This window comes from Callorhinus ursinus, unplaced genomic scaffold (assembly GCF_003265705.2).
Source record: "Callorhinus ursinus isolate GAN/ISIS: 27379988/994484 unplaced genomic scaffold, GSC_fseal_2.0 scaffold1, whole genome shotgun sequence".
Taxonomy (NCBI): domain Eukaryota; kingdom Metazoa; phylum Chordata; class Mammalia; order Carnivora; family Otariidae; genus Callorhinus; species Callorhinus ursinus.
In genome coordinates this window covers 61,567,819-61,594,765 of record NW_027397063.1, presented here as the reverse complement: position 1 = coordinate 61,594,765, position 26,947 = coordinate 61,567,819, and the positions used below count along the sequence as shown (strand labels likewise).

The window sequence follows — 26,947 nt, the reverse complement described above, 5'->3', positions numbered from 1 at the left end:
AAATAAAAACTCCCGAAAATGAAATACTTAGATATAAATCTAACACGAATATGTACAAGATCTACATGAGGAAAACTATAAAACACTGACGAAAGATAGCAAAGAACCAAATAAATACAGAGATAATCCATATTCATGGATAGGAACACTCAATATTGTCAAATGTCAGTTCTTCCCAACTTGATCTACAGATTCAATACAATCCAATCAAAATTCTAGCAAGTTATTTTCTGGATATCAACAAACTCATTGTTAGGTTTATATGGAGAAGCAAAAGACCCAGAATAGCTAAAACAATATTGAAAGACAAGAGCAAAGTTTTTCTTCAAAAAGGACTTACACTATCTGACTTGAAGACTTACTATAAAGGCACCGTAATCAAGGCAATGTAGTACTGGGGAATAAATAGACAAACAGATCTGTGAAACAGAATAGAGAGCTCAGAAACAGACACGCATAAATAAAGTCAACTAATCTTTGACAAGGGAGCAAAGGCAATACAATGGAGCAATTATAGTCTTTTCAACATGGTGCTGGAACACTGGACATCCACATGCAAAAAAAATGAATCTAGACACAGACCTTACACTTGTCACAAAAATAGTCAAAATAAGTCATAGACCTAAATGTAAAATGCAAAACTATAAATCTTCTAGAAGATAACATCGGAAGAAACCTAGATGGCCTTGGGTATGGTGATGACTTTTTTGATACAAGACCAAAAGCATGATCCATGAAACAAAGAACTGATAAGCTAGACTTCACTAAAATTAAACACTTCTGCTCTGTGACCAGCAATGTCAAGAGAAAGAAAAGACAAACCACGAACTGGGAGAAAATACTTGCAAAGCCACGTATGATAAAGGAATGTTATCCAAAATATATGAAGAACTCTTAAAACACAACAATGAGAAAACAAACAATCTGACTTAAAAAATGGGCCAAAGACCTTAACAGACACCTTGCCAAAGAAGATATACAGAAGACAAATAAGCACATGAAAAGATATGCCACATCATATATCATCAGGGAAACGCAAATTAAAACAACACAGTACCACTATATACTTACATTAGAATGGCCAAAATCCAAAACAATACCAACATTAAATGCTGATGAGGATGCGGAGCAAAAGGAACTCTCATTCATTGCTGGTGACAATGCAAAATGGTATAGCTACTTTGGAAGACAGTTTGGCAGTTTCTTACAAAACTAAATATACTCTTACCATAGGATCCAGCAATTACATTCCTTGGTATTTAACCAAAGGAGCTGAAAATTTATGCCCACACAAAAACTTCTATAAAAACTTGATGTCAAACTATGTAGAGGCAAGACAACTTTCAAAGTTAGAAGGAAAAAAAAAACTAAAAATGTAGGTTTTATACTCAGATTACTGGATCTTTAAACTGCTAGTCCAGTATAAAGAAATTAAAACTGGAAGTCCTGTATCATGTATTATGGGTGCAATTTATTCAAGAAAGATGATATGAAACTCCATCAGTGGATCCATACTCCCAGAAAAGGTTTTGGCCCTATAGCCAAAGATTGTTGAACAAACGTAATTTTAGATGTTTTAAAATAAAATAAAATGTTTGAATGACTCCTTAATTGCCCTCATTTGATCAGAAAATGATTCAGATCACATTGTATAAGAAGGTTTTCCTGTCCTTATCCAAAAATGATGAAGCAGTTAAGGCGTAAATAAAATGACAAATGTTTGAATGTCAGGGGGAAAAAATCAACAACAGAAGATGCTGTACAGGGCGCCTGGGTGGCTCAGTCGTTAAACGTCTGCCTTCCGCTCAGGTCATGATCCCAGGGTCCTGAGATCGAGTCCCACATCGGGCTCCCTCCTCGGCGGGAAGCCTGCTTCTCCCTCTCCCACTCCCCCTGCTTGTGTTCCTGCTCTTACTGTCTCTGTCTCTGTCAAATAAATAAATAAAATCTTAAAAAAAAAAAAGATGCTGTACAAGTGAGGGGCTATTCCTACCATAATGAAAAGCTACAATAATTAAAACTGAGCAGAGATGACACAAAATAGACAACAGACAATAATAAAAAACCAGAATTAGATCTGTGTGCCGAGGGCATTAAGTATCTTCAAAATAAATTACAGATGAAATGGTTTAAATGTAAAAAATTAAGCCATTAATAGAAGAAACCAGGGAGAAACATTTGTAATAACTGTACAGTGGGGAAGCCCTTTCAGAGCATCATACAGAGCCCAGAAGCCCTGAAAGAAATGATCAGTTTGACTTACTAAAAATCAGAGGGGCGCCCGGGTGGCTCAGTTGGTTAAGTGCCCAACTCTTGATTACAGCTCAGGTTATGATCTCAAGATTGTGAGATCAATCCCCATGTGTGTATGCTCAGTGGGGAGTCGGCTTGAGATTCTCTCTCTCCCTCTGCACCTCCCCACCACGAGTGCATGTGTGTGCTCTCTCTCAAAATAAATAAACAAAAGATTCTCTCTCCCTCTCCCTTTGCCCCCCCATCAGATATTTCTACATATAAAAGTCATCATATGAAATGGCAAAAGACAAACCAGGAGAAAATATTTGCAATTCACATTACAGACAAAGGATTAATTCCATTAATAAAGAACTCTTACAAACCCATAGGAAAAGACTAACAATCTAAGTTAAATGGGGGAAAATAGGAAAAAGTTCATAGAAAATAAGGCTCTCATAAACATCTTTCATAATAAGAGGAATGTAAATTTTTACCTATCATATTGGTGATAGTTTACAGTTTAGTAACATCCTATACTGACATGGGTATGGAGAAGCAAATACTCTTATACATTGTTGGTGAGGATGTAAATAGACATAACTTCCTGGAGGGCAATTTAGCAGTATCTATCCAAATTGAAATGCACATACCCTTTAGCCTAAAAATTCTACTTCTAGGAATATCCTATGGTAAAGGGCAAAATGACCTATACACAAGGTTTATTCACCGTAGCACTGTTACTAACTGTAAACAACTGGAAGTAATCTAAAAGTCCATTACCAGGGGACTGGTTACATAAATTATGGTACATACAATGGAATATTATAAAATGACAGCTGTAAAAAAGAAAAAGCACTTTATGTAATGATTTGGAATGAATCACAAGACATATCAAGTGAAAAAACCAAGGTGCAGAATAGTAATTATAGCATGCTTTTATTTGTATGAAAAATCAAGAAGTGTAGCAAAGAAAAGTATTCATAAAATCTTTTATAAACATAAAAATTCTCTGGAAAGAAACTGGTAAATAGCAGTTAACTACAGGACTGGAAGGAAACAAGATATTTCACTGAATATAGTTATATGCTTTTTTAAACCATATAAATGTATTATTTAAAAAATTAAATATATAAAATGTATTTAAAAAATTAAATATTTTAAAGCAAGTTACAGAATGATATATACAGTACAATCTTAATATTTTAAAAAGCACATAAATGCATAGAAAAAAAATAAGATCTACCAAAATGTTAAAGAGCAATAATACTTGGTGTTGACTTGAGGGTGATATTTACTTTCTTCAAATTCTTTTTCGGTATTTTCCAAATTTTTAACAAATAAAAATATATAACATATATTCAGAAAAAAAATACACAGAGGTCTTTTGTGTTGTTATTGTTATTTTTTAAATTGGGCCACCTATATTGCCAAGAAGAGGTTTCTTCTTGGTGGTGGAAAAGAGGAGAATCTTTTTATTTCTCCTACTCAGCTGAGGAATCTTAGGGACGGAGTGTCTCCACATTTCTAAGCAGTAGAAAAGAAAAGATCAAATATGCCTTGCCTAATGGGAAAACTAAAAGGTAGCCCTGATGCAGGCTGTCAGGGAAAATGAGATCCCTCTAAAAATATGGTCATGATGTTATAGCTTTCATAAGGTCCTGAGTGATTTAAAAAAATAAAGTTCACATTCCATAACACATCCTCGTGAAAGCACAGAATAGATATGACCAGCGTGAATCACTGTATCCCTTCCCCCTCTCCAAGGGCACAACACCCAGAATAGCTTCCTGATGACGCAGCAGCCAGAAGCCTTTGAAAGCCTTAATCTTTAGGGAGGAAATCAAAGGGAAAAAGAAGTCCTTGACACAGACATTAATTGTTAGATCTTCACAAGGCAGAACAAAGCAGCAGTGAAAGTGGTATGGATCTTCTGGTTATGATTCTTTCCATTACAGACTGTAGTTGAAAAGTGTGTGTATGACAGATTTGCCTGGTTTATTCTGTTTTCACTTACGAACACTACTGCTATTTTGCAGATGACCATATACCTTAATATTTTTCATTCTGATAACCACATGCTTTCACAGATATCATTCACTAATAATTCTAACGATATACATTAACATTGTTTTGCATTTACCACACATCCTTCATTTGGAATCCCATTGACGTTACTATTTCATTATGACATTTTCTCTTTCTGGCACAGATGGGAAAACCGCCTTGTAATATGGTGAAGTCATTACTCTAGATGACAATGTAAAATTAGTAACAGAGCCAAGAAAAGAACCTTTTTGCCATCAAGATGCAAGTGCTTAACCACTAAATGGTAGTGACACTAATTTAGTAGTTATTTCGGTCATCAGCCTGGGAAACTTGTGTTGAGTTTTTGTACATGTGGCATGATTCCCAAGTTTCTGGCTTAGGAGACTGGTAGCTGGCAATGCCACAAATTAGTGTTAAAAATAGGAGGAAGGGCAATCTCATGAGGAAAATAAGTTTGTTTTGGGTCATGTTATGCTTGGCCTGTATGACAGACAGCTATATTATATAATGTATAGCAGACAGCTAGTCTTATGGATCTGGAGTTCAGCAGAGGTGTCTGAGCTGGGGGTCTTCAGTACATAGGTGATAGTTAAAACAATGCAAGTGGATGAGGCTGTTTCGGGAAAATGTACAAAGTAAGAAGAGATAAGGACATAGGACAGAATCCCATTAAATGCTAAAATCCAAAAAGATGTTTCTTTCCAGGGAAAGAAACTAAGAAGGAATGGTCACAGAGGGTGGAGAACTCTATGACATTAGAAGATAATAATGCCGGGGTGCCTGGGTGGCTCAGTCGGTTATGTGTCTGCTTCAGCTCAGGTCATGATCCCAGGGTCCTGTGATCAAGCCCCGCATCAGACTCCCTGCTCAGCGAGAAGCCTGCTTCTCCCTCTCCCATTTCCCCTGCTTGTGTTCCCTCTCTCACTGTCTCTCTCTTTGTCAAATAAATAAATAAAATCTTTAAAAAAAAAAATCATAATGCCATACAAGTAAGTCAAGGTGTGATGATGGTCAACAGTGAAGAACATAAGACAGTGTTCAAAGGAGAAGAAATGTTCATGGATCTGGTAACATGGACATGATTTTACTTAAATTTCAGTAGCAAGATCACCAGTGGTATGGGCAAAAACCAGATTGCAGTGGGTTGACTTATTTGTTCTATAAATTCCAGTCTTCGTAACTATTTTTTTTCCCATAGGACTACATGTAACTTGAAACTTAAAAAAATGAAAGAAACAATTATTATTTCCTACGTGCCACCAACTGCACTAGGCAAATTTGTATGCTATTTCATTTCATCTTTCCAGCAAACATTATGATATAAATAACATTATCCTCATTTTTATAGATGAGAAAAACAAGCCTCAAAAAAATTAATATTGCCTAATAGTTAAGATCAACTGTCAACTTCTTATGTATTTTAAAGCTTTTCATGTATATCACCTCATTTAATTCTCACAATCCTATGATTATTTTACAAATGAGTAAACAGAGGCATAAAGCAGTAACTTACCCAATACTACCCAGTGCTGAAGCTGGGATTAAAATCTGAGCAGTCCAACTCAGAAGTCTATAACGGTAACTACTATTTCATTTTTTTTTTCCCAAGGACCTGAGCAATGAGTCTAGATTTCAATCTAGGTTCTATCTGATTCCAAAGACTTTTATCAGTGTACCACACAATGCTGCCCCCAAATTCCCAGAATGGTGTTTGAATAACAATAACCATTAAGAAATTCTTTGAGAGACCCTCACTTTCAGAACTTATTCTGAATAAAGAAAATCTAACCTAAGCCAACTTCTCCATTGAATTCTGAAAATATCCAATAGGAACGTTAGTTTGAAGATACTGTTCAGAAGTAATATACACATATTTTTAGAAGGGAGGGTAGCATATTAAATCCTATCAACTGTGAATACCTTAATGCCAATTATTTGATTAGCTCTTTTTCAATGTGACTGCTAGTCTAGTTGAGAATAAGTTCTGATTAAAAAAGAAAAAGACAAGCTTGGCTCAAGAGAGAGAGTTCCAGGGAAGAATACTAGATCCTGACACGGGATGAGCATGAGTGTTTGGGAACACATGATTATGCACATATTTGTGAGGTCTAATTTTTTAAAGTAGGAGGATACCAGAGCCAATGACTCACTTGACAATTTTATCCAGATCTGAACCTTATTTAAAATACTGCAAATGGAGTAATTGCCAAAGATGAAGCAAAAACCATTAAGTATTATTACATTTCACTCCTTATCAATACTCAAAGTTTATTAGAGTGTTTGAGGATATTACAGAAAAGAAACTCAATATCAATAAAGTTTATATTTTAAAAAATTAAGCTATAACTAAAACTACCATTCCCAAGAATCAACCAGTTATCTACAAAATGATGCTGAGGATATTCTAAAAATGACAATATTCTGTAAATACTTCTCAGATGTGCCCTAAGGTGCTCCTAAGAGAAAAATCCTAGTGATTCATCATCATTGTCCTTATTGTCCTCCTCCTCATCATCATATTACAGTTCTACCCTCAAGGGCTCACAGACTAGTGGCCTTCATCTTCTCCCTGCCAACAACTTAATGCAACTGTTTCTTTCCAACAAGTGGTACAGTTAATCTGGCAAAAAAGAAGAGGTTTACATACCTGGTCATGGATGAGCCCATGATAGAGGATGCTCTGCATGTCCCTGCAAAGCCGTTCCAGGCCACCATACTTGGACCAGACGTTGGGACTGTTGGCTGACACCAAACCCTCCACGGTAGTCTTCAAATTACCCAGCAGCTGCCAGTGCTCCCTCCTGCAAGGGCATCAATTATACCAATGTTTTAGTTAACTTTGTTGTACCTGATCCTAATCCTGTCAAAGAAAGTCTAAGCCAAAAAGCCTCCTGCCCTACGTCTTAATATTTTCTCCCCTATTAATTTTTTACTTGGGCATAAAACCCAATTCTGAGAGAACTTAAGTTGTAAAAAACACTAAGATTTAAAAACAAAAATGAAAACAAACAAAAACTCTCACTCTTAATGTGGCATATTATGCGTTGTAAGGTGATCTTCATCTATTATCTCATTTAATTCTCACCTAAGTAACCTATAACTCTGTGTTTCTAGGAGTGTGACCCACCAAGATCCACTTCTGGAAATGACAGTACATGAGCAACATATAAAGAGATGAGGGTATTTACTCAAAACCAGAAATCTTTTTCCAAACAAAAAAGTCAAAAATGAATTTTTATTCACTATATTTCCACGTACTGAGTACCCATACCTATATGCAAACATTATGGTTAAGAAGACAAATTACCCATGACTTCCCCCCATAGATTTTTAAGCTAAAATTAAGACAAAAATGTTTTGTTTGCACTGACTTTGGGACATGCCCCCTCCCAATCAATCACCTTTTGGCTTATTCTTCTGAACCATCTGAAGTACTGAGAGGAAAAGTGTGAAAATTGTTATACTGCACACTTTACCTTGCCCTTCCATTTCTTATTACAGTACTACTCTTTATACTTTTCAAGGACAGTCATGGGACTAATTTTTTTCAGGGAAATTTCACCATACTATTTTATATCATTTGAATCCCTATAGGGGTAGAAGTGCACTGAATTGGAATCCTTTCTATCAGTACTCAAAACTAATTTATTTGTACATTTTTTAAGTCATTTTTAAAAGTGGATGAGTACAGTAAAGACAAATAAAATAAAATGAATGAAGCTAGGTCCAGTGTAGGAGTGTCATCTAAAGAGAGAAAGCCAGATGAATCTCAATCTGGTCCTCTGCTTTCAAGACCTTAAGACCAAGAATTTATTCAAACTGGGAGACAATAGGCTTTCTTAACCTTACACCATTCAACATTCGAGTCACCAAACTCACTTGTTCCATTTCTTTCTTCCCAATTTTATTGATATAATGGACATATTGTATTACTTTAAGGTATATAACACAATGATTTGATATACATATATATTATAAAATGATTACCACAATAAAATTAGTTAACATTTATCACCTAGCATAGTTAACAAATTTTTTCTTGTGATGAGAACATTTAGCTCTACTCTCTTAGCAACTTTCAAATATACAATATAGGAGAGGGAGGAGAAAGAGGCAGAGGAGTAGGAGACCTAAATTTCATCTGGTCCTAGGAATTCAGCTAGTTATCAAACCATTCTGAATACCTACAAACTCAACAGGAGATCGAAGAAAAGAATAGCAGTAATTCTATGAACGGAAAAGCAACCACTTTCTGGAAGGTAGGACGGGCGGAGAAGTGAATCCGAGGCAATATTTAGGAAGACAGAGGCTGGAGGAGCCTCCATCAGCCCACACCAGCAAGTGATAGAGCCACGGAGCACAAAATCAGAACTTTTAGAAGTCAGCTCCGCTGAGGGAGGTCACTCCAGTGGCTAAGCAGGGGGTGGAATCCTCGCTGGGACAGTGTGGTCTCAGGACCCTCGGGGTCACAGAAAGACCCGGTGGTGCCTGAGTGTGGCAGAGCTCCCAGGTATCGGAGCGGGGAAGCCGGCTGCAAAGATGGAGCCGAGGAGCGGGCTCTCAGCTCGGTGTTGCCATAAACCGTGATCAGTGGCACAGTCGGGCCACTGTTCTTCCAGCAGGGACACAACAAGCGGCAGATCCGGGTAGACTCCTCTTCCTCCCCCAAGAGGAGCGGCGCGGGAGTGCACCGCAGGGATCTGCTGGGTTTGGAGACTCCACACGGGGTCATGCGCCAGAGATAGAAAGGCTTGGTCACAGGCCGGGTGAGCAGTTGTGCACCGGAGACCAGGGAGATGGGAGTGATTGACTGCTTTTCTCTGGGGGCTCACTGAGGAGTGGGGCCCCGAGTTCTCGGCTTGGGAGTTCTCAGCTTGGGAGGCCGCCATTTTCACTCCTGTCCTCCAAAGCTCTACAGAAAGCTTGCAGGGAACAAAAGCTACCCAAGAGCAAACCCCAGCAGATTACTTAGCCCCATCCCGGCAAGGGCGAGGCAGTTCCACCACCTGCAAAGACATTTGAGAACCACGGCAACAGGCCCCTTCCCCAGAAGATCAGCAAGAACAGACAGCCAAGACCAAGTTTACGGATCAATGAGAACCGCAGAACTCTAGCACTACGGGAATACAGCTCATAGAATTCATGTTTTTTTCCCCATGATTCTTTAGTTTTTCAAAGTTAATTTTTTTAATTTTCTTTTTTTTCTATTTTTAAAATTTTTCTTTTTCCCTTTTTCAACAAACATCTTATCAATCCCTTTTTTTAAAATCTTTCTTATTTTTCATTTTTAGAGTCATATTCTATCCCTTCATTGTAGTTAATCTTACTTTTGATATATATATAAGTTGTTCTCTCTTTAAAATTTTGGGATAAAGTTTCTTCTAACAGACCAAAATATACCCTAAATCTCTAGTGTATGGGTTTGTTATAGTCTCCTGCCTGATCACATTCTCTCCCCTTTTTTTTTTTTTCAAATTTCTCTTCTTCCTTTTTTCAACCAACTTATCTTATCAATTTCTTTTATAAAATCTTTTATAATTTTCATCTTTACAGTCATATTCCATCCCTTCATTGTATTTACCCTTATTTTTATACATATATAACTTTTTCTTTCATTAAAATTTTGGGGGGCAGTTTTTTATAACAAACCAAAATATGCCCAAAATCTAGTGTGTGGCACTGATCTATTCACCAGCCTGATCATATTTGATCATATCCTTTTCTTCTTTTTCTTTTTTTTTTCTTTTTTCTTTCTTTCCCTTTCTTTTTCCCCAGTTTCAGGTCTCTTCTGATTTGTTTAGCGTATATTTTTCTGGGGTCGTTGTTACCCTGTTAGCATTTGTTCTCTCATTCATCTCTTCTCCTCTGGACAAAATGACAAGATGGAAAAACTCATCTCAAAAAAAAAGAACAAGAGGCAATACCAACTGCCAGGGACCTAATCAATACAGACATTCGTAAGATGTCAGAACTAGAGTTCAGAATGACGATTATAAAGATACTAGCTGGGCTTGAAAAAAGCATGGAAGATACTAGAGAAACCCTTTCTGGAGAAATAAAAGAACCTAAAATATAACCACATTGAAATCAAAAAGGCTATTACTGAGGTGCAATAAAAAATGAAGGCTCTACCTGCTAGGATAAATGAGGCAGAAGAGAGAATCAGTGATATAGAAGACCAAATGATGGAGAATAAAGAAGCTGAGTAAAAGAGATAAACAACTACTGGGTCACAGGACAGAATTCGAGAGATAAGTGATACCATAAGATGAAATAATATTAGAATAATTGGGATCCCAGAAGAAGAAGAAAGAGAGAGGAGCAGAAGGTATATTGGAGCAAATTATAGCAGAGAACTTCCCTAATGTGGGGAAGGAAACAGGCATGAAAATCCAGGAGGCACAGAAAACCCCCCCTCAGAAACCAATAAAAATAGGTCAATACCCCAATATCTAATAGTAAAACTTACAAGTCTCAGAGACAAAGAGAAAATCCTAAAAGCAGCTCGGGACAAGAGGTCTGTAACCTACAATGATAGAAACATTAGATTGGCAACAGACCAATCCAGAGACCTGGTAGGCCAGAAAGGACTGGCATGATATATTCAGAGCACTAAATGAGAAAAATATGCAGCCAAGAATACTATATCCAGCTAGGGTGTCACTGAATATAGAAGGAGAGATAAAAAGCTTCCAGGACTAACGAAAACTAAAAGAATTTGCAAACACAAAACCAGCCCTACAAGAAATATTGAAAGGGGTCCTCTAAGCAAAGAGAGAGCCTAAAAGTAACATAGACCAGAAAGGAACAGAGCCAATACACAGTAACAGTCACCTTACAGGCGATACAATGGCACTAAATTCATATCTTTCAATAGTTACCCTGAATGTAAATGGGCTAAATGCCCCAATCAAAAGACACAGGCTATCAGATGGGATACAAAAAAAAAAAACAAGACCCATCAATATGCTGTCTGCAAGAGACTCATTTTAGACACAAAGACACCTCCAGATTGAAAGTGAGGGGGTGTTAAACCATTTACCATGCTAATGGACATCAAAAGAAAGCTGGGGTGGCAATTTTTATATCAGACAAATTAGATTTTAAACCAAAGACTATAATAAGAGATGAGGAAGGACACTATATCATACTTAAAGGGTCTATCCAACAAGATCTAACAACTGTAAATATCTATGTCCCTAACATGGGAGCAGCCAATTATATAAGCCAGTGAATAACAAAATCAAAGAAACACATCAACAATAATACAATAATAGTGGGGGACTTTAACACCCCCCTCACTGAAATGGACAGATCATCTAAGAAAAAGATCAACAAGGAAATAAAAGATTTTAAATGACACACTGGACCAAATGGACTTCACAGATATATTCAGAATATTCCATCCCAAAGCAACAGAATACACATTCTTCTCTAGTGCCCATGGAACATTCTCCAGAATAGATCACATCCTAGGTCACAAATTGGGTCTCAACTGGTACCAAAAGATTGGGATCATTCCCTGCATATTTTTGGACCACAATGCTTTGAAACTAGAACTCAGTCACAAGAGGAAAGTTGGAAAGAACTCAAATACATGGAGGCTAAAGATCATCCTACTAAAGAATGAATGAACCAGTAAATTAAAGAAGAATTAAAAAAATTCACAGAAACAAATGAAAATGAAAATGCAATTGTCCAAAATCTTTGGGATGCAGCAAAGGCGGTCCTAAGAGGGAAGTATATAGCAATACAAGCCTTTCTCCAGAAATAAGAAAGGTCTCAAATACACAACCTAACCTTACACCTAAAGGAGCTGGACAAAGAACAGCAAATAAAGCCTAAACCCAGCTGGAGAAGAGAAATAATAAAGATCAGAGCAGAAATCAATGAAACAGAAACCAAAAGAACAGTACAACAGATCAATGAAACTAGGAGTTTTATGAAAAAATTAAAAAAAAATAAAAAACCCCTGGCCAGACTTATCAAAAAAAAAAAAAAAAAAAAAGAGAGAGAGAGAGAGAGAGAAAGGTCCCAAATAAATAAAACCATGAATGAAAGAGGAGAGATCACAACCAACACCAAAGAAATACAAAAAATTATAAGAACAAAAAAAAAAAAAAAAAAAAAAAAAAAAAAAAAAAAAAAAAAAGAAATGGATGCATTCCTAGAGATGTAGAAACTACCAAAACCGAACCAGGAAGAAATAGAAAACCTGAGCAGACCCATAACCACTAAGGAAATTGAAGCAGTAATGAAAAATCTCCCAACAAACAAGAGCCCAGGGCCCGATGGCTTCCCAGGGGAATTCTACCATTTAAAGAAGAATTAATACCTATTCTTCTGAAACTGTTCCAAAAACTAGAAATGGAAGGAAAACTTCCAAACTCATTTTATGAGGCCAGCATTACCTTAATCCCAAAACCACACAAAGACCCCATCAAAAAGGAGAATCACAGACCAATATCCCTGATGAACATGGATGCAAAAATTCTCACCAAAATACTAGCCAATAGGATCCAACAGTACATTAAAAAGATTATTCACCACAACCAAGTGGGATTTATCCCTGGGCTGCAAGGTTGGTTCAACATCCGCAAATCAATCAACGTGATACAATACATTAATAAAAGAAAGCACAAGAACCATATGATCCTCGCAATAGATGCAGAAAAAGCATTTGACAAAGTACAGCATTCTTTCTTGATTAAAACTCTTCAGCGTGTAGGGAGAGAGGATACATACCTCAATATCATAAAAGCCATCTATGAAAAACCCACAGCGAATATCATTCTCAATGGGGAAAAACTGACAGCTTTCTCCCTAAGGTCAGGAACACGGCAGGGATGTCCACTATCACCACTGCTATTCAACATAGTATTAGAAGTCCTAGCCACAGCAATCAGACAACAAAAAGAAATCAAAGGCATCCAAATCGGCAAAGAAGAAGTCAAACTCTCACTCTTTGCAGATGATATGATACTTTATGTGGAAAACCTAAAAGTCTCCACCCCAAAACTGCTAGAACTCATACAGGAATTCAGTAAAGTGGTAGGATATAAAATCAATGCACAGAAATCAGTAGCATTTCTATACACCACCAACAAGACAGAAGAAAGACATATTAAGGAGTTGATCCCATTTACAACTGCACCCAAACCATTAAGATACCTAGGAATGAATTTAACCAAAGAGGTAAAGAATCTGTACTCAGAAAACTATAAAATACTCATGAAAGAAATTGAGGAAGACACAAAGAAATGGAAAAACGTTCCATGCTCACAGATTGGAAGAACAAATATTGTGAAAATGTCTATGCTGCCTAGAGCAGTCTACACATTTAATGCAATCCCTATCAAAACACCGTCAACTTTTTGAAAGAAATGGAAAAAATAATCCTAAAATTTGTATGGAACCAAAAAAGACCCCGAATAGACAGAAGAATGTTGAAAAAGAAAAGCAAAGCTGTTGGCATCACAATTCCAAACTTCAAGCTCTATTACAAAGCTGTCATCATCAAGACAGTATGGTACTGGCACAAAAACAGGCACATAGATCAATGGAACAGAATAGAGAGCCCAGAAATGGACCCTCAACTCTATGATCAACTAACCTTCAACAAAGCAGGAAAGAATGTCCAATGGAAAAAAAATCTCTTCAACAAATGGTGTTGGGAAAATTGGACAGCCACATGCAGAAGAATGAAACTGGACCATTTCCTTACACCACACACAAAAATAGACTCAAAATGGATGAAAGACCAAAATGTGAGACAGGAATCCATCAAAATCCTTGAGGAGAACACAGGCAACAATCTCTTCGACCTCAGCCGCAGCCACTTCTTCCTAGAAATAGCGCCAAAGGCAAGGGAAGCAAGGGTAAAAATGAACTATTGGGACTTCATCAAGGTAAAAAGCTTTTGCACAGCAAAAGAAACAGTCAACAAAACCAAAAGACAATCGACAGAATGGGAGAAGATATTTGCAAAGGAGATATCAGATAAAGGGCTAGTATCCAAAATCTATAAAGAACTTATCAAACTCAACGCCCAAAGAACAAATTATCCAATCAAGAAATGGGCAGAAGACATGAACAGACATTTCTGCAAAGAAGACATCCAAATGGCCAACAGACACATGAAAAAGTGCTCAACATCACTGGCATCAGGGAAATATAAATCAAAACCTCAATGAGGTAACACCTCACACCAGTCAGAATGGCTAAAATTAACAAGTCAGGAAACGACAGATGTTGGCGGGGATGCGGAGAAAGGGGAACCCTCCTACACTGTTGGTGGGAATGCAAGCTGGTGTAGCCACTCTGGAAAACAGTATGGAAGTTCCTCAAAAAGTTGAAAATAGAGCTACCGTACGACCCAGCAATTGCACTACTGGGTATTTACCCCAAAGATACAAATGTCCGAAGGGGTACGTGCACCCCAATGTTTATAGCAGCAATGTCCACAATAGCCAACTATAGAAAGAGCCTAGAAGTCCATCAACAGATGAATGGATAAAGAAGATGTGGTATACAATGGAATATTATGCAGCCATCAAAAACATGAAATCTTGCCATTTGCAACAACGTGGATGGAACTAGAGGATATTATGCTAAGCGAAGTAAGTCAATCAGAGAAGGACAATTATCATATGATCTCACTGATATGAGGAATTTGAGAAACAAGACAGAGGATCATAGGGGAAGGGAGGGAAAAATGAATCAAGATGAAACCAGAGAGAAAGACAAACCATAAGAGACTCTTAATCTCAGGAAACAAACAGGGTTGCTGGAGTGGAGGGGGGTGGGAGGGATAAGGTAACTGCGTGATGGACACTGGGGAGGGTATGTGCTATGGTGAGCACTGTGAATTGTGTAAGACTGATGAATCACAGACCTGTACCCCTGAAACAAATAATACATTATATGTTAATAAAAAAAACAAATATACAATACAGTATTGTTAAATATAGTCACCTGTGCTGTACATTACATCCCCAATATTTATTTATCTTATTACTGGAAGTTTGTACCTTTAGACCACCTTCATCCATTTCCCTCATTCCCCACACCCTCAATTCTAGCAACCACCAATGAATCTGTTCTCTGTTTCCATGAGTTTGACTTTTTTAGACTCCACATATAAGTGACAGCATACAGTATTTGTCTTTCTCTGACTGACTTATTTCACTTAACATAATGCCCTCAAGGTCTATCCATGTTGTCACAAATGGCAGGATTCCCTTTTTAGGGCTGAATAATATTTGTGTGTGTGTGTGTGTGTGTGTGTGTGTATCACATTTTCTTTATCCATTCATCTATCAATGGATACTAAGGTTATTTCTATGCCTTGGTTATTATAAATAATGCTGCAGTGAACACCGCGGTACAGATATCTCTTCAGCATCCTGTTTTTGTTTCCTTTCGATATATACCCAGAAGTAAAATTGCTGGAGCATATATATTTCTATTTTTAATTTTTGAGGAATCTCCATACTGTTTTCTACAATGGCTGCACCACTGTATTCCCAACAAAAGTGCACAAGCGTTCCCTTTTCTCTACATTCTCACCAACACTTGTTATCGCTCTTCTTCTTGATGACAGCCCTTCCAACAGGTGTGAGGTGATAACTCATTGCAGTTTTGATTTGTATTTCCCTGATGATTAATGATGCTGAGCACCTCTCCATGTACTTTTTGGCCACTGCCCTATTCTATTTCCATACCAGTCCTTAGAGATATCTCAAGATAATTAAGATGCACACAGGACTTAGATGGCCATTAAAATGCCATTTATTGTTATATTGTGAGAAACTGCCATTACAGAGGCCAACTGACCACCGACTTTTGCTTCAGTGATTCTCCATCTCCTATGCTTCCTTAGGGTTAATCTGGCCTATTCAGACTGGCACAGTTTTCACATTCCAACAGGTTACAATCAAGTCTTGCAGGCCTGAGAGCAGTTTGCTTACTAAAGTAACTTTGCATATCTATGTTCTGATTTATTCTGATTTATTCTTAAAAAATTTTTTTTTATTTAAACTCAATTTAGTTAACATATACTGTATTCTTAGTTTCAGGGCAGAATTCAGTGATTCATCAGTTGCCTATAACACCCAGTGCTCATTACATCACCCAATTACCCGATTCCCCAACCCCCTCCCCTCCAGCCACCCTCGGTTTGTCTCCTAGAGTTCAGCATCTCTTATGGTTTGCCTCCTTCTCTGTTCTCATCTTATTTTATTTTTCCTTCCCTTCCCCTATGATCCTCTGTTTTGTTTCTTAAATTCCACATATGAGTGAAATCATAAGGTATTTGTCTTTCTCTGACTTATTTTGCTTAGCATAATACCCTCTAGTTCTATCCATGTCATTGCAAATGGCAAGATTTCATTCTTTTTGATGGCTGAGCAATATTTCTGATTTATTCTTGATCTTACAAGCTTAACTGTCAAAGAATATCATGATAAATTCTGAAAGCAGACACCAAGTGCCCCATCATCCTACTAGGCTGTGATTCCAAAACTATATAAAGAGTACTGAAATCCTAGAAACCTTAGCATTCAGATCTACTACCAACTTCTAGACAAAGTTAAGGAACTTTCCTTCCCCACACTATAATGTCCCTAGGATACCAAAGCTACAAAAGAATGTGGCTCTTAACTCTAAGATATACCAAATCATTTATATTTGGTATATGCTTAAAGAAAAGTAAGCTTTAAAAATTTCTGATTTACATAGCTACTCTATTTACTGTCTTTACCTTTTGAGGATCCTTTACCCTAATGATACAGTTACCACTTTCAGAGAGTTGAAATGCTAAATTCAATTGAAGCCCATACACAGTGGTTGGATTAATCTATTCATACCTGAATCTTAGATGCAAGTAAACAGATCACCATGAGAAATCAAATATGCCCCTGCGTTCCTGACCACATTTTCAGCAAGTAAGGTCACTCTTTCTTGGGTTAAACCTGTTTGGTAATAATTATTTGAATAGTATCACCTTGGATTCATATGTAACCTTTATCTGGACAAAGGTAAGGTCTTTGAAGTATATTAGGTTCAAAGTAGACCTTTGCAGAGCCACTTCTGCAAGTACACTGAGTGCTCTCCCTTAATCACCATAAATATTCTTGCTATTCAAGTCTTTCTAAGCATCTCACCCTGTGCCAAAGAACCAGGTCTAAGTGGCAAGGAACAGCATAATCCATCACTAGCTGAATCACTTTCATCAACAACCTCAGAATAAAGTCCTATGTATTTTCTTTTGGGAGGATTTTGACTTCATTCCTCCTTTAAAGAAAAACAGAAATTGCTTAAGCAACTCAAATAAGGTTATTCAAGGAAAAAGTTTTCCTAAATGCCAGCTCAGTCTTAAGCTTGCCAAGTCACAATCAGAAGTAACACTCAAGGGGCCAGCATTACCCTGATACTAAAACCAGATACACTACAAAAAAAAGAGAGAACTACAGGCCAATATCTCTGATGAACATGGATACAAAAATCCTTAACAAAATATTAGCAGACCAAGAGCAACAATACATTACAATAATCATTCACTATGATCAAGTGGGATTTATTTCTGGGATACAAGGTGGTTCAATATTCACAAATCAATCAGTGTGATACACCACATCAAGAGAAAGAATTAAAAAACTACATGATCATTTCAATAGATGCAGAAAAAGCATTTGACAAAGTATAACACCCATTCATTATAAAAACCCTCAACAAAGTAGGTTTAGAGGAAACATACCTCAACATAATAGAGGTCATATATGAAAAACCCACAATGAACATCATACTTAGTGTAGAGCTTTTCCCCTAAGATCAGGAACAAGACAAGGAGGTCCACTCTCACCGCTCCTTTTCATAGTACTGCAAGTCCTGGCCACAGCAATCAGACAACAAAAAGAAATAAAAGGCATCCAAATGGGTTCCTTATTTGCAGATGACATGATGCTATCTATAGAAAACCCTTAAAGATTCCACCAAAATACTATTAGAAGTGATAAATGAATTCAGTAAGATCACAGGATACAAAATCAATATACAGAAATTCATTGCTTTCTATACACTAATAATGAAGTAGCAGTTAGAGAAATTAAGAAAACAATCCTATTTATAATTATAAAAAAATAATAAAATACCTAGGAATAAACTTAACCAAGTAGGTGAAAGACATGTATTCTGAACACTATAAAACACTGATGAAAGAAATTGAAGACAATACAAACAAATGGAAAGATATTCCATGCTCATGGATTGGAAGAACAACTACTGTTAAAATGTCCATACTACCCAGAGCATCTACAAATTTAATGCAATCCCTAACAAAGTATAAACAGCATTCTTCACAGAACTAAAACAAATAATCCTAAAAATTGCATGGAAACATAAAAAACCCCAAATAGCCAAAGCAATCTTGAAAAAGAAGAAGAAAACTGGAAGTACCATAATCCCAGATTTCAAGATATACTACAAAGCTGTAGTAATCAAAACAATATGGTACAGGCACAAAAATAGACACACACATCAACAGAACAGAAATGGAGAGCTCAGAAATAAACCCACGATTATATGGTCAATTAATCTTTGACAAAGGCGGCAAGAAGATGTAATTGGAAAAAGTCTCTTCAAACAATGGTGTTGTGAAAACTGGACAGCTACATGAAAAAGAATGAAACTAGACCATTTACATATACACAAAATAAACTCAAAATGGATTAAGGACCTAAATGTCAGACCTGAAACCATAAAAATCCTAGAAGAGAGCAGAGGCAGTAATTCTCTGACATCAGCTGTAGCAATATTTTTTCTACATATGTATCCTGAGGCAAGGGAAACAAAAGCAAAAATAAACTATTGGGACTACATCAAAATAAAAAGCTTCTGCATAGTAAAGGAAACCATCAACAGAACGAAAAGACAATCTATAGAATGGGGGACAATATTCACAAATGACATATCTGATAAAGGGTTAGTATCCAAAATATATAAAGAAGTTACAAAATTCAACATCAAAAAGATAAATGATCCAATTAAAAAATGGGCACAAGACATGAACATTTCTCCAAAGAAGACATACAGACGGCCAACAGACACATGAAAAGATGCTCAACATGACTCATCATGAGGGAAATGCAAATCAAAACCCCAATGAGATATTATTCTACACCTGCCAGAATGGCTAAAATCAAAAATACAAGAAACAACAAGTGATGGTGAAGGTGTGGAAGAAAAAGGAACCCTCTTGCACTGTTGGTAAGAATGAAAAGTAGTGCAGCCACTGTGGAAAACAGGATGGAGATTCCTCAAAAAATTGAAAATAGAATTACCATATGATCCAGTAATTCCACTACCCATATTCTTTGGGTAATATGAAAACACTAATTTGAAAAGATATATGCAACCTTATGTTTATTGCAGCATTATCTACAATAGCCAAATTATGGAAGCAGCCCAAGTGTCCACTGATAGATGAATGGGTAAAGAATGGTTATATACACACACAATGGACTATTACTTAGCCATACAAAAAATAAAATCTTGCCATTTGTGATAACAGGGATGGATCTAGAGAGTATAACACTAAGTGAAGTAAGTCAGGCAGAGAAAGACAAATACCATATGATTTCACTCGTATGTGGAATCTGAGAAACAGAACAAACAACAACAAAAAGAGACAAACCAAAAAAAACAGACTCTTAACTGAGAACAAACTGATGGTTACCAGAGGGGAGGTGAGTGGAGGGAATGGGTGAAATAGGTGAAGGGGATTAAGAATGCACTTATCATGATGAGCACCGAGTAACATATAGAATTGTTCAATCACTATATTGTATTCCTGAAACTAATCCAACACTGTATGTTAACTACACTGGAATTAAAAAAAAAAAGTGATACTCAAGATGAAAACAGAAAAGTTAAAAGCAAACGATATTTATGTATTTTTTATTTCAGAGAGAAAGAGAGTGCATGCATATGCAAGGGGAGGGGAGGTACAGAGGGAGAGGGAGAGAGAATCCTAAGCAGGCTCTACACCCAGTGTAGAGCTGGTGTGGGGCTGGATGTCATGACCCTGAGATCATGACCTGAGCCAAAATCAAGAGTTGGACGCTTAACCAACCGAGCCACCCAGGTGCCACACAAATATTATTTTTTTAAAACAGTTCTATGCCCCAGGTGATATATGGAAGTGTTGAATCACTATATTGTACACCTGAAACTAATATTACACTATGTAACTAACTGGAATTTAAATAAAAACATAAAAAATAAATAAAATAAAATAAAAGGTGCTATGCCATATAACTAACACATAATCACGAAAAATAAGTGAAATATATGACAAATAATAAATACATAATAAGCAATTATAAAGTGAGAGTCAATCCAAGAAACACATATTAGCATATCTTGGATCGCCAGTGCCCTTTTTAGGAAGGACAAGGCAATAGCTTCAACTCATTGGCATACCCCCTCCACAGTGTGCCATTCATCTGCAATGAACTGTGGTAGCTACCTGAAATCAAGACTGAAGGTCAGGTTGTCCCAAGTCAGATTATGATTTGATCCTTGAAATGTGAAGGTATGTGATATCTAAATGATGAAATATCATGAAACCATTAAAATATTTGATTAGGAAAAGTTTCCAAAGTTAATGATATATTAAAGTACAAAAGGCAGAATATAAAATTGTATTTATGATCTCAACATAAAAATACTGAGAGAAATGGAGATATGTAATAATGGTTACCTCTGGTTCTGTGGGGGAAATATAGAGGAGAGAAACTATTTAGCCCTTCCTTTTTTAAAGTTCTTTTTTTATTTTTAAAGATTTTATTTATTTATTTATCAGAGAGAGAGAGGGCACACACAAGCAGGAAGAGTGGCAGGCAAAGGGAGAAGCAGGCTCCCCGCTAAGCAGGGAGCCTGATACAGGACTCGATCCCAGGACCCTGGGATCATGACCTGAGCTGAAGGCAGATGCTCAACCGACTGAGCCACCCAGGCATCCCTGTTTAGCCCTTCATAAACAGTTCTAGCAATTAATGAAAGATCAAGAATCTGAACAAAGTTAGCAAACAAGAGGCTGGAAAGTACCATCAAGGATTTTTTAAATCCCAAAGCGTCAAGGGCATCTTATGCTGAAAGACTGTGGTCAGGCAAACACCTGGGACTTTTAATACCAAAAAGCACTCCCTGAAAAGAAGTGATAGGTTCCTTCTTTAAAGTGGAGGAAAACATAGTTAAGTGAAATAATTATTGGTAACATTTAAGTAACAAAAGATTACCACATTTAATTTGTTTAATTTTCTTCTTATCGGCTCCATATTTTCTGGTTTTAATTATATAGTATTTAACTAATAAAGTATGCAGTTAAATATTTATGATGTTTTTAAGTAAATAATGCTTAGAGAAAAAACATGCTTGACTCTACTATAGTCTCTCAGCTCCGGGGCACCTAGGAGAACCTAACCATTGGCTAGTCCCATCTCTTTAATGGCTGACAGCAGAATCTTAATGTCTGGGCGGGGGAATAAGTAGTACTCCTAGGCATGCCTGTAACTTCAAATCTATTCAACAAATGCCTCACCAATCACACGACATTTGAATGATATCAGATTTACTGAATTTCAACAATGAGCAGATTTACCAAAAGGAAAACCCCTTATGTCAGAAACCTAACCACTGATGTTGTACAAACTCCTCGGTATGGAGTTCAAAAAGTCTCCATCGTGTATCCCCAATCTAAATACCAACTTTCCCACTCAGTACTCCTCAATCTGCAAATAGTCTCTCTCCCTACCACACTCTATTATAAACATGACAACCTCATACCTCCTTCCATGGTTTTATTTATGCAGACATTTCCACTTAGAACGCTTCTTGTTTCATTCAGGGATTCAGGTTCAGCTCTAGTTCAAACTTCTCCTAAGATATTCTAAATAATCTGACCAGCTATAACTCCTGTTAGAAACCCCATAATATATGCTGTCAATATACCATTCCTCCTGATGATCCTTTAAAAAAATTGCTATAAGTGGTTTGTTTCCTTAAGGACAGAGACCGTGTCTTTTCTATTTCTTATGTGCTGTGATAAGAAGGAGAGAGAAAATGTCATGCAGCAGAAAGAGAACAAGGTTCATAATCAGGCCAACCTGAATTTGAATCCTAGCTTTCCACAAACTGGCTATGCATCCTTGGGTAAGCCATTTAAATTCTTTAAGCTTCAGTTATCTCAGTGTAATTGATAACCTATAGAAAGCACCATCAAAGGGTAGATAATGATATTCCTTCTCTTTTCTCTGTCCTTTTCCCTCTTTGAATTTCCATTGCACAAATATAATAACTCCAACTACATCAGATGGGGTACCTGAATAAAGCCTTCTTACCCATTCCGCCTCAGAGAAAAATCTGCCAAAAACTATCTAGGATTGGACAGTCTGCAACACAAATTAAGACTTGTCACTGTGCTCTCTGCATCTAAAGAATATCTCAACTGACTTTATTTTTTTAAAGATTTTATTTATTTATTTGACAGAGAGAGAGATAGCGAGAGCAGGAACCCAAGCAGGGGTAGTGGGAGAGGGAGAAACAGGCTTCCCGCCGAGCAGGGAGCCGGATGCGGGGCTCGATCCCAGGACCCCGGGATCATGACTTGAGCCGAGGGCAGATGCTTAACGACTGAGCCACCCAGGCACCCCATCTCAACTGATTTTAAACCAGGGTCAAATTGCCTCTTAGTAAGCACAGATTCCAAGGCCTGATCATGCTCAGGGTACTCTTGCTTAAGCAGGAATGCTATGAAGACTTCCTCAGATTTGGAGATACCTTGTATATAACAGAGACTCAAAATCTGCTTACTTAATGGAATGGTAGAAACATAGAAGGTTTTATTGCAAAACAATAAGGTTAATTTCCTGAGTCATAGAAGAAAGCCAATCTCATTACCTGACAGTCACATCTTATGTTGTCTGGGTAGCAGAATGCTTTACAAGCAAGGTAAAGAAGGCACACACCATCCCTTCAAGAGCAAAGGCACAGGAGGAAAGACAGTGCTTCAGTTGCCTCCAGTTTTAGGGATACTACTTTAAAGTAAAAGCTAATCATCATTACAACTAAAACTAGATTATCTTAAATATTGCTGAGGCAAAGAAAAAGCAAAAGAACATTATAAAAAACCATTTTTAAAAGATGACAGAATTAAGATAAAACAGATATGAAATTAAAAGTCAATGAAATAAACTCAACTATTTAAAACAAAACAGCCAGGGTGCCTGGGTGGCTCAGTTGGTTAAGCAACTGCCTTCAGCTCAGGTCATGATCCCAGAGTCCTGGGATCGAGTTCCGCATCGGGCTCCCGGCTCATCAGGGAGCCTGCCTCTCCCTCTGACCCTCTCCCCTCTCATGCTGTTTCTCTCTCTTTCTCAAATAAATAAATAAAATCTTTAAAAAATAATAAATAATAAAATAAAACAGCCAATCAAGCAAAAAGGTAAGCAGAAATTATGGTATTACATCAAAGTTGCATTCAAGGCAAGAATCATTTAAAAAGACAAAGAAGCCATAATGAAGATGTAGCTCTCACTAATTTTATGTATCTAATAACATGGCCTCAAAATATATAAAACAAGGCCTGGGTGGCTCAGTCCGTAAAGCAGCCAACTCTTGATTTCGACTCAGGTCATGATCTCAGGGTCATGAGATCCAGCCCCAAGTCGGGTTCTACGCTCAGCACGGAGTCGGCTTGAGATTCTCTCTCTCTCTCCCCCCCTCTGCCCCTCCCCATCCTGTGCACTCACACACTCTCTCTCTAAAATAAATATATCTTAGATACATATATTATATATATGTATATTTACATAATATATATTACATATGTTATTTACATAATATATGTGCTATATATGTATACATATGTAAAACAAAACATACACATGAAACAAAAACTGCAGAAAATGTAAAAAGAAAGTTGAGGGGCACCTGGCTGGCTCAGCCGGTGGAGCATGAGATTCTTGATCTCAGGGTTGTGGGTTCAAGTCCCACCTTGGATGTAGAGATCACTTAAAAATAAAATCTTAAAAAAATGAAAATAGAAAATAAAAAACAAAGGTAATGGGAGATTAATTTTCAGATCATGAAAACCAAAAGTAAAAGAATGACTAGAAGAGCTGAATAATATTATATATAATAAGGTTGTTCTTTAAATCTAGAAAGCTACATCCTGAACAACACTTTTTTTTAAGCATAGGACATTCACAAAAAACAGCCTTGTACTAAGGTACACACAATAAAAAAAAGTCAATCAATCCTTCTAATCAGAAGAAATACAAGCATATTCTCTGGCCAGAAAGCAATAAGACAGTGAGCAAATAATAAAAGTAGAACAAATAGGAAAAAAAACTTGAAAAATTTAAAACTCTCAAAGGACTCTTGAGGAGGCAAAAATAAAGTCATGGTATTAAAGGGGGTGGAGAGGGAATGATGTTATGGCTCTTAATGCTTTCTTCGCAAAAGCATCCAAGTGAGAAAGCTCATAAGGAGACTGTCTTAGAATCTTTTAGAAGTTATGGGATTCTGCTATTTTCTAGTAAAAAAAAAAAATCAATCATCTCTTTACTCCTACTATCTAGCAAGATTTCTGTGAATTTCATGGCCCCATAAATTTTGAGGAAGTTTGTCAAGTCCCTATTTAGTTGCTAATAATTTATGATTTCCTTTAATAATCTTCTCTCCTCTCAATCAAGCGTGGGTTAAACTTCAAGTGAGCCTGATGCAAAGGAACTAAAAACATGTAAGCATGACCTAGTTGTTTCTGAAAAACTCAGAATTAAATCTATAACAGCATTGTTCAATTGAACTTTCTATGATGCTGGAAATGTTCTGTATGTGTGCTGTCCATTATGGCAGCCACTAGCCCCAGTAGCCATTAAGCACTTGAAATCTGGTTAGTGTGACTGAAGAACTGAAATTTTAAATTTTATCTAATTTTAATTAATTTAAACTTAAATCGCCACATGTGGCTAGTAGCTATTATGTTGGACAGAGCTGGTCTATAACCACTCAGGTAGGTTGGTAAAATTTAGGGAGGAAAGATTACAAAACACACACAAAAAGACTTCATTTAATAAGAGAAGTGATAAAGCAGCTATAAAAAAAAGAACAGGGGTGCCAAGGTGGTGCAGTCAGTTAACCAGCCTACTCCTGGTTTTGGCTCAGGTCATGATTTCAGGGTCCTGGGATCAAGCCCCACGTCAGGCTCTACACTTAGCTCAGTGTCTGCTTCAGGATTCTCTTTCTCCCTTTGCCCCTCCCCCAGCCTGCTTGTGCTCTCTCTCTCTCTCTCTCTAAAATAAATGGATAAATCTTAAAAAAAAAAAAAAGGGGGAACAGCTGTAGGGAGGATAGATACTGGGAAAAGCTTCAGCTTCGGGTCCCTGCTGTCTGCTGATAGGCCTCTCTTTCCTGGGTTCTGACAATAGCATTCCCCCCCTACAAAGCTTAAAGAGTATGTTGCAGGGTGGGGGGGCAATGGGCAATGAGGGTAGGTGTACTAATAACTGGACTAGCAGTATGGATTGCTCAAAAATTATTTGATCCTCCTGCTTTACTACTAGTTCTATATAAACTGTCAACCCCTACCCTGGTCAAAGAAAAAAGAGAAAGAAAGGGAAGAAAATAGAAAATGAAGATAAATGTAAAACGGTGAAAACGAATAGGGAGAAAGAGAAAAAAGAGGCCCTTCCAAAGGCAAGAGTACCACTGGCACCTGCCCAACCATAAGAGGCATGACCAAACTGTTAAGGTTTCCATTCCTTGAATAAATATTCATTGAATGTCGATTATGTTAGGCACTGGGCTTAGGGTGGGTAAAGAGGAAGAGTCCCCATCTCTCAAGGTATTCAGAATGAAATGGGGGAAATGGGCACTTACATAACTATGCTATGCAGAGAGAAGTGTTACAAAGAAATATGGAAAAGGGCAGGTCAGGGATGCCTTCTAAAGGAGCATTATTTAAAAGATGACTAAGAGCCTTCCAGGCAAAGGAGGAGGGACTGCAGGGAATGTGGAGAAGCAAGAATGAGAGTGGTGAGGAAGAACATGTAAGAGTGAGCGCACGCCACGGTTTTGTAACTGGGAACTTCGTAGGGATTCAAGTACAGATTAAATGTCAAGGACGAGTTTTAACTATTTTCTATTTTTCTGTAAGAAAATACTAAACATTTCTACACAAAATACTATAGTAACTCTGCTTCCAAAAAATTAAGGTGGTGGCTATGTGGAGGCTGTTTGGAATGAGGGCCAAAGTTCAGACTGGAAGGTCAGTTAGGAGGCTACTGAGAGAGTCCACAATAAGAGATAATAAGGGTCCTCGATGAATTTATTGTTTCTATGTGCCCAGAATTCATGTCCCTTTCTTTTGGGAACAGAACTCTCCTTTTCCACAGGGGAATCACCCCTCTGCCAATTACGCTGGTCCATGAAGTTCCAAGAAAGTCTACCCTTGCCTCAAGATCCAGGGTTGGGCACGTAATTCAGGCCTGACAGAGCAGCATATCCCATACCCTCATTATAAGAAGGGGAACATAACTCAGGTCAATCCAAAAATAGCCAGCCTCCGAATTTTTGCTTTTGCTATACCTATTAGGATTGCTTTGTT

General features: G+C 37.3%; 1 protein-coding gene across 11 annotated transcripts in view; it reads right to left on the bottom strand.

Annotated features, from left to right (window-relative positions):
* Positions 1 to 26,947, bottom strand: part of RUBCN (rubicon autophagy regulator) — a 65,621-nt gene that overhangs the window by 35,079 nt on the left and 3,595 nt on the right. For all 11 annotated transcript variants that reach the window (XM_073894870.1, XM_073894871.1, XM_073894880.1 and 8 more), the window contains exon 2: positions 6,929 to 7,082. In XM_073894870.1, coding sequence (XP_073750971.1) covers positions 6,929 to 7,082 — 154 coding nt within the window. The remainder of the gene's footprint in view (positions 1 to 6,928; positions 7,083 to 26,947) is intronic.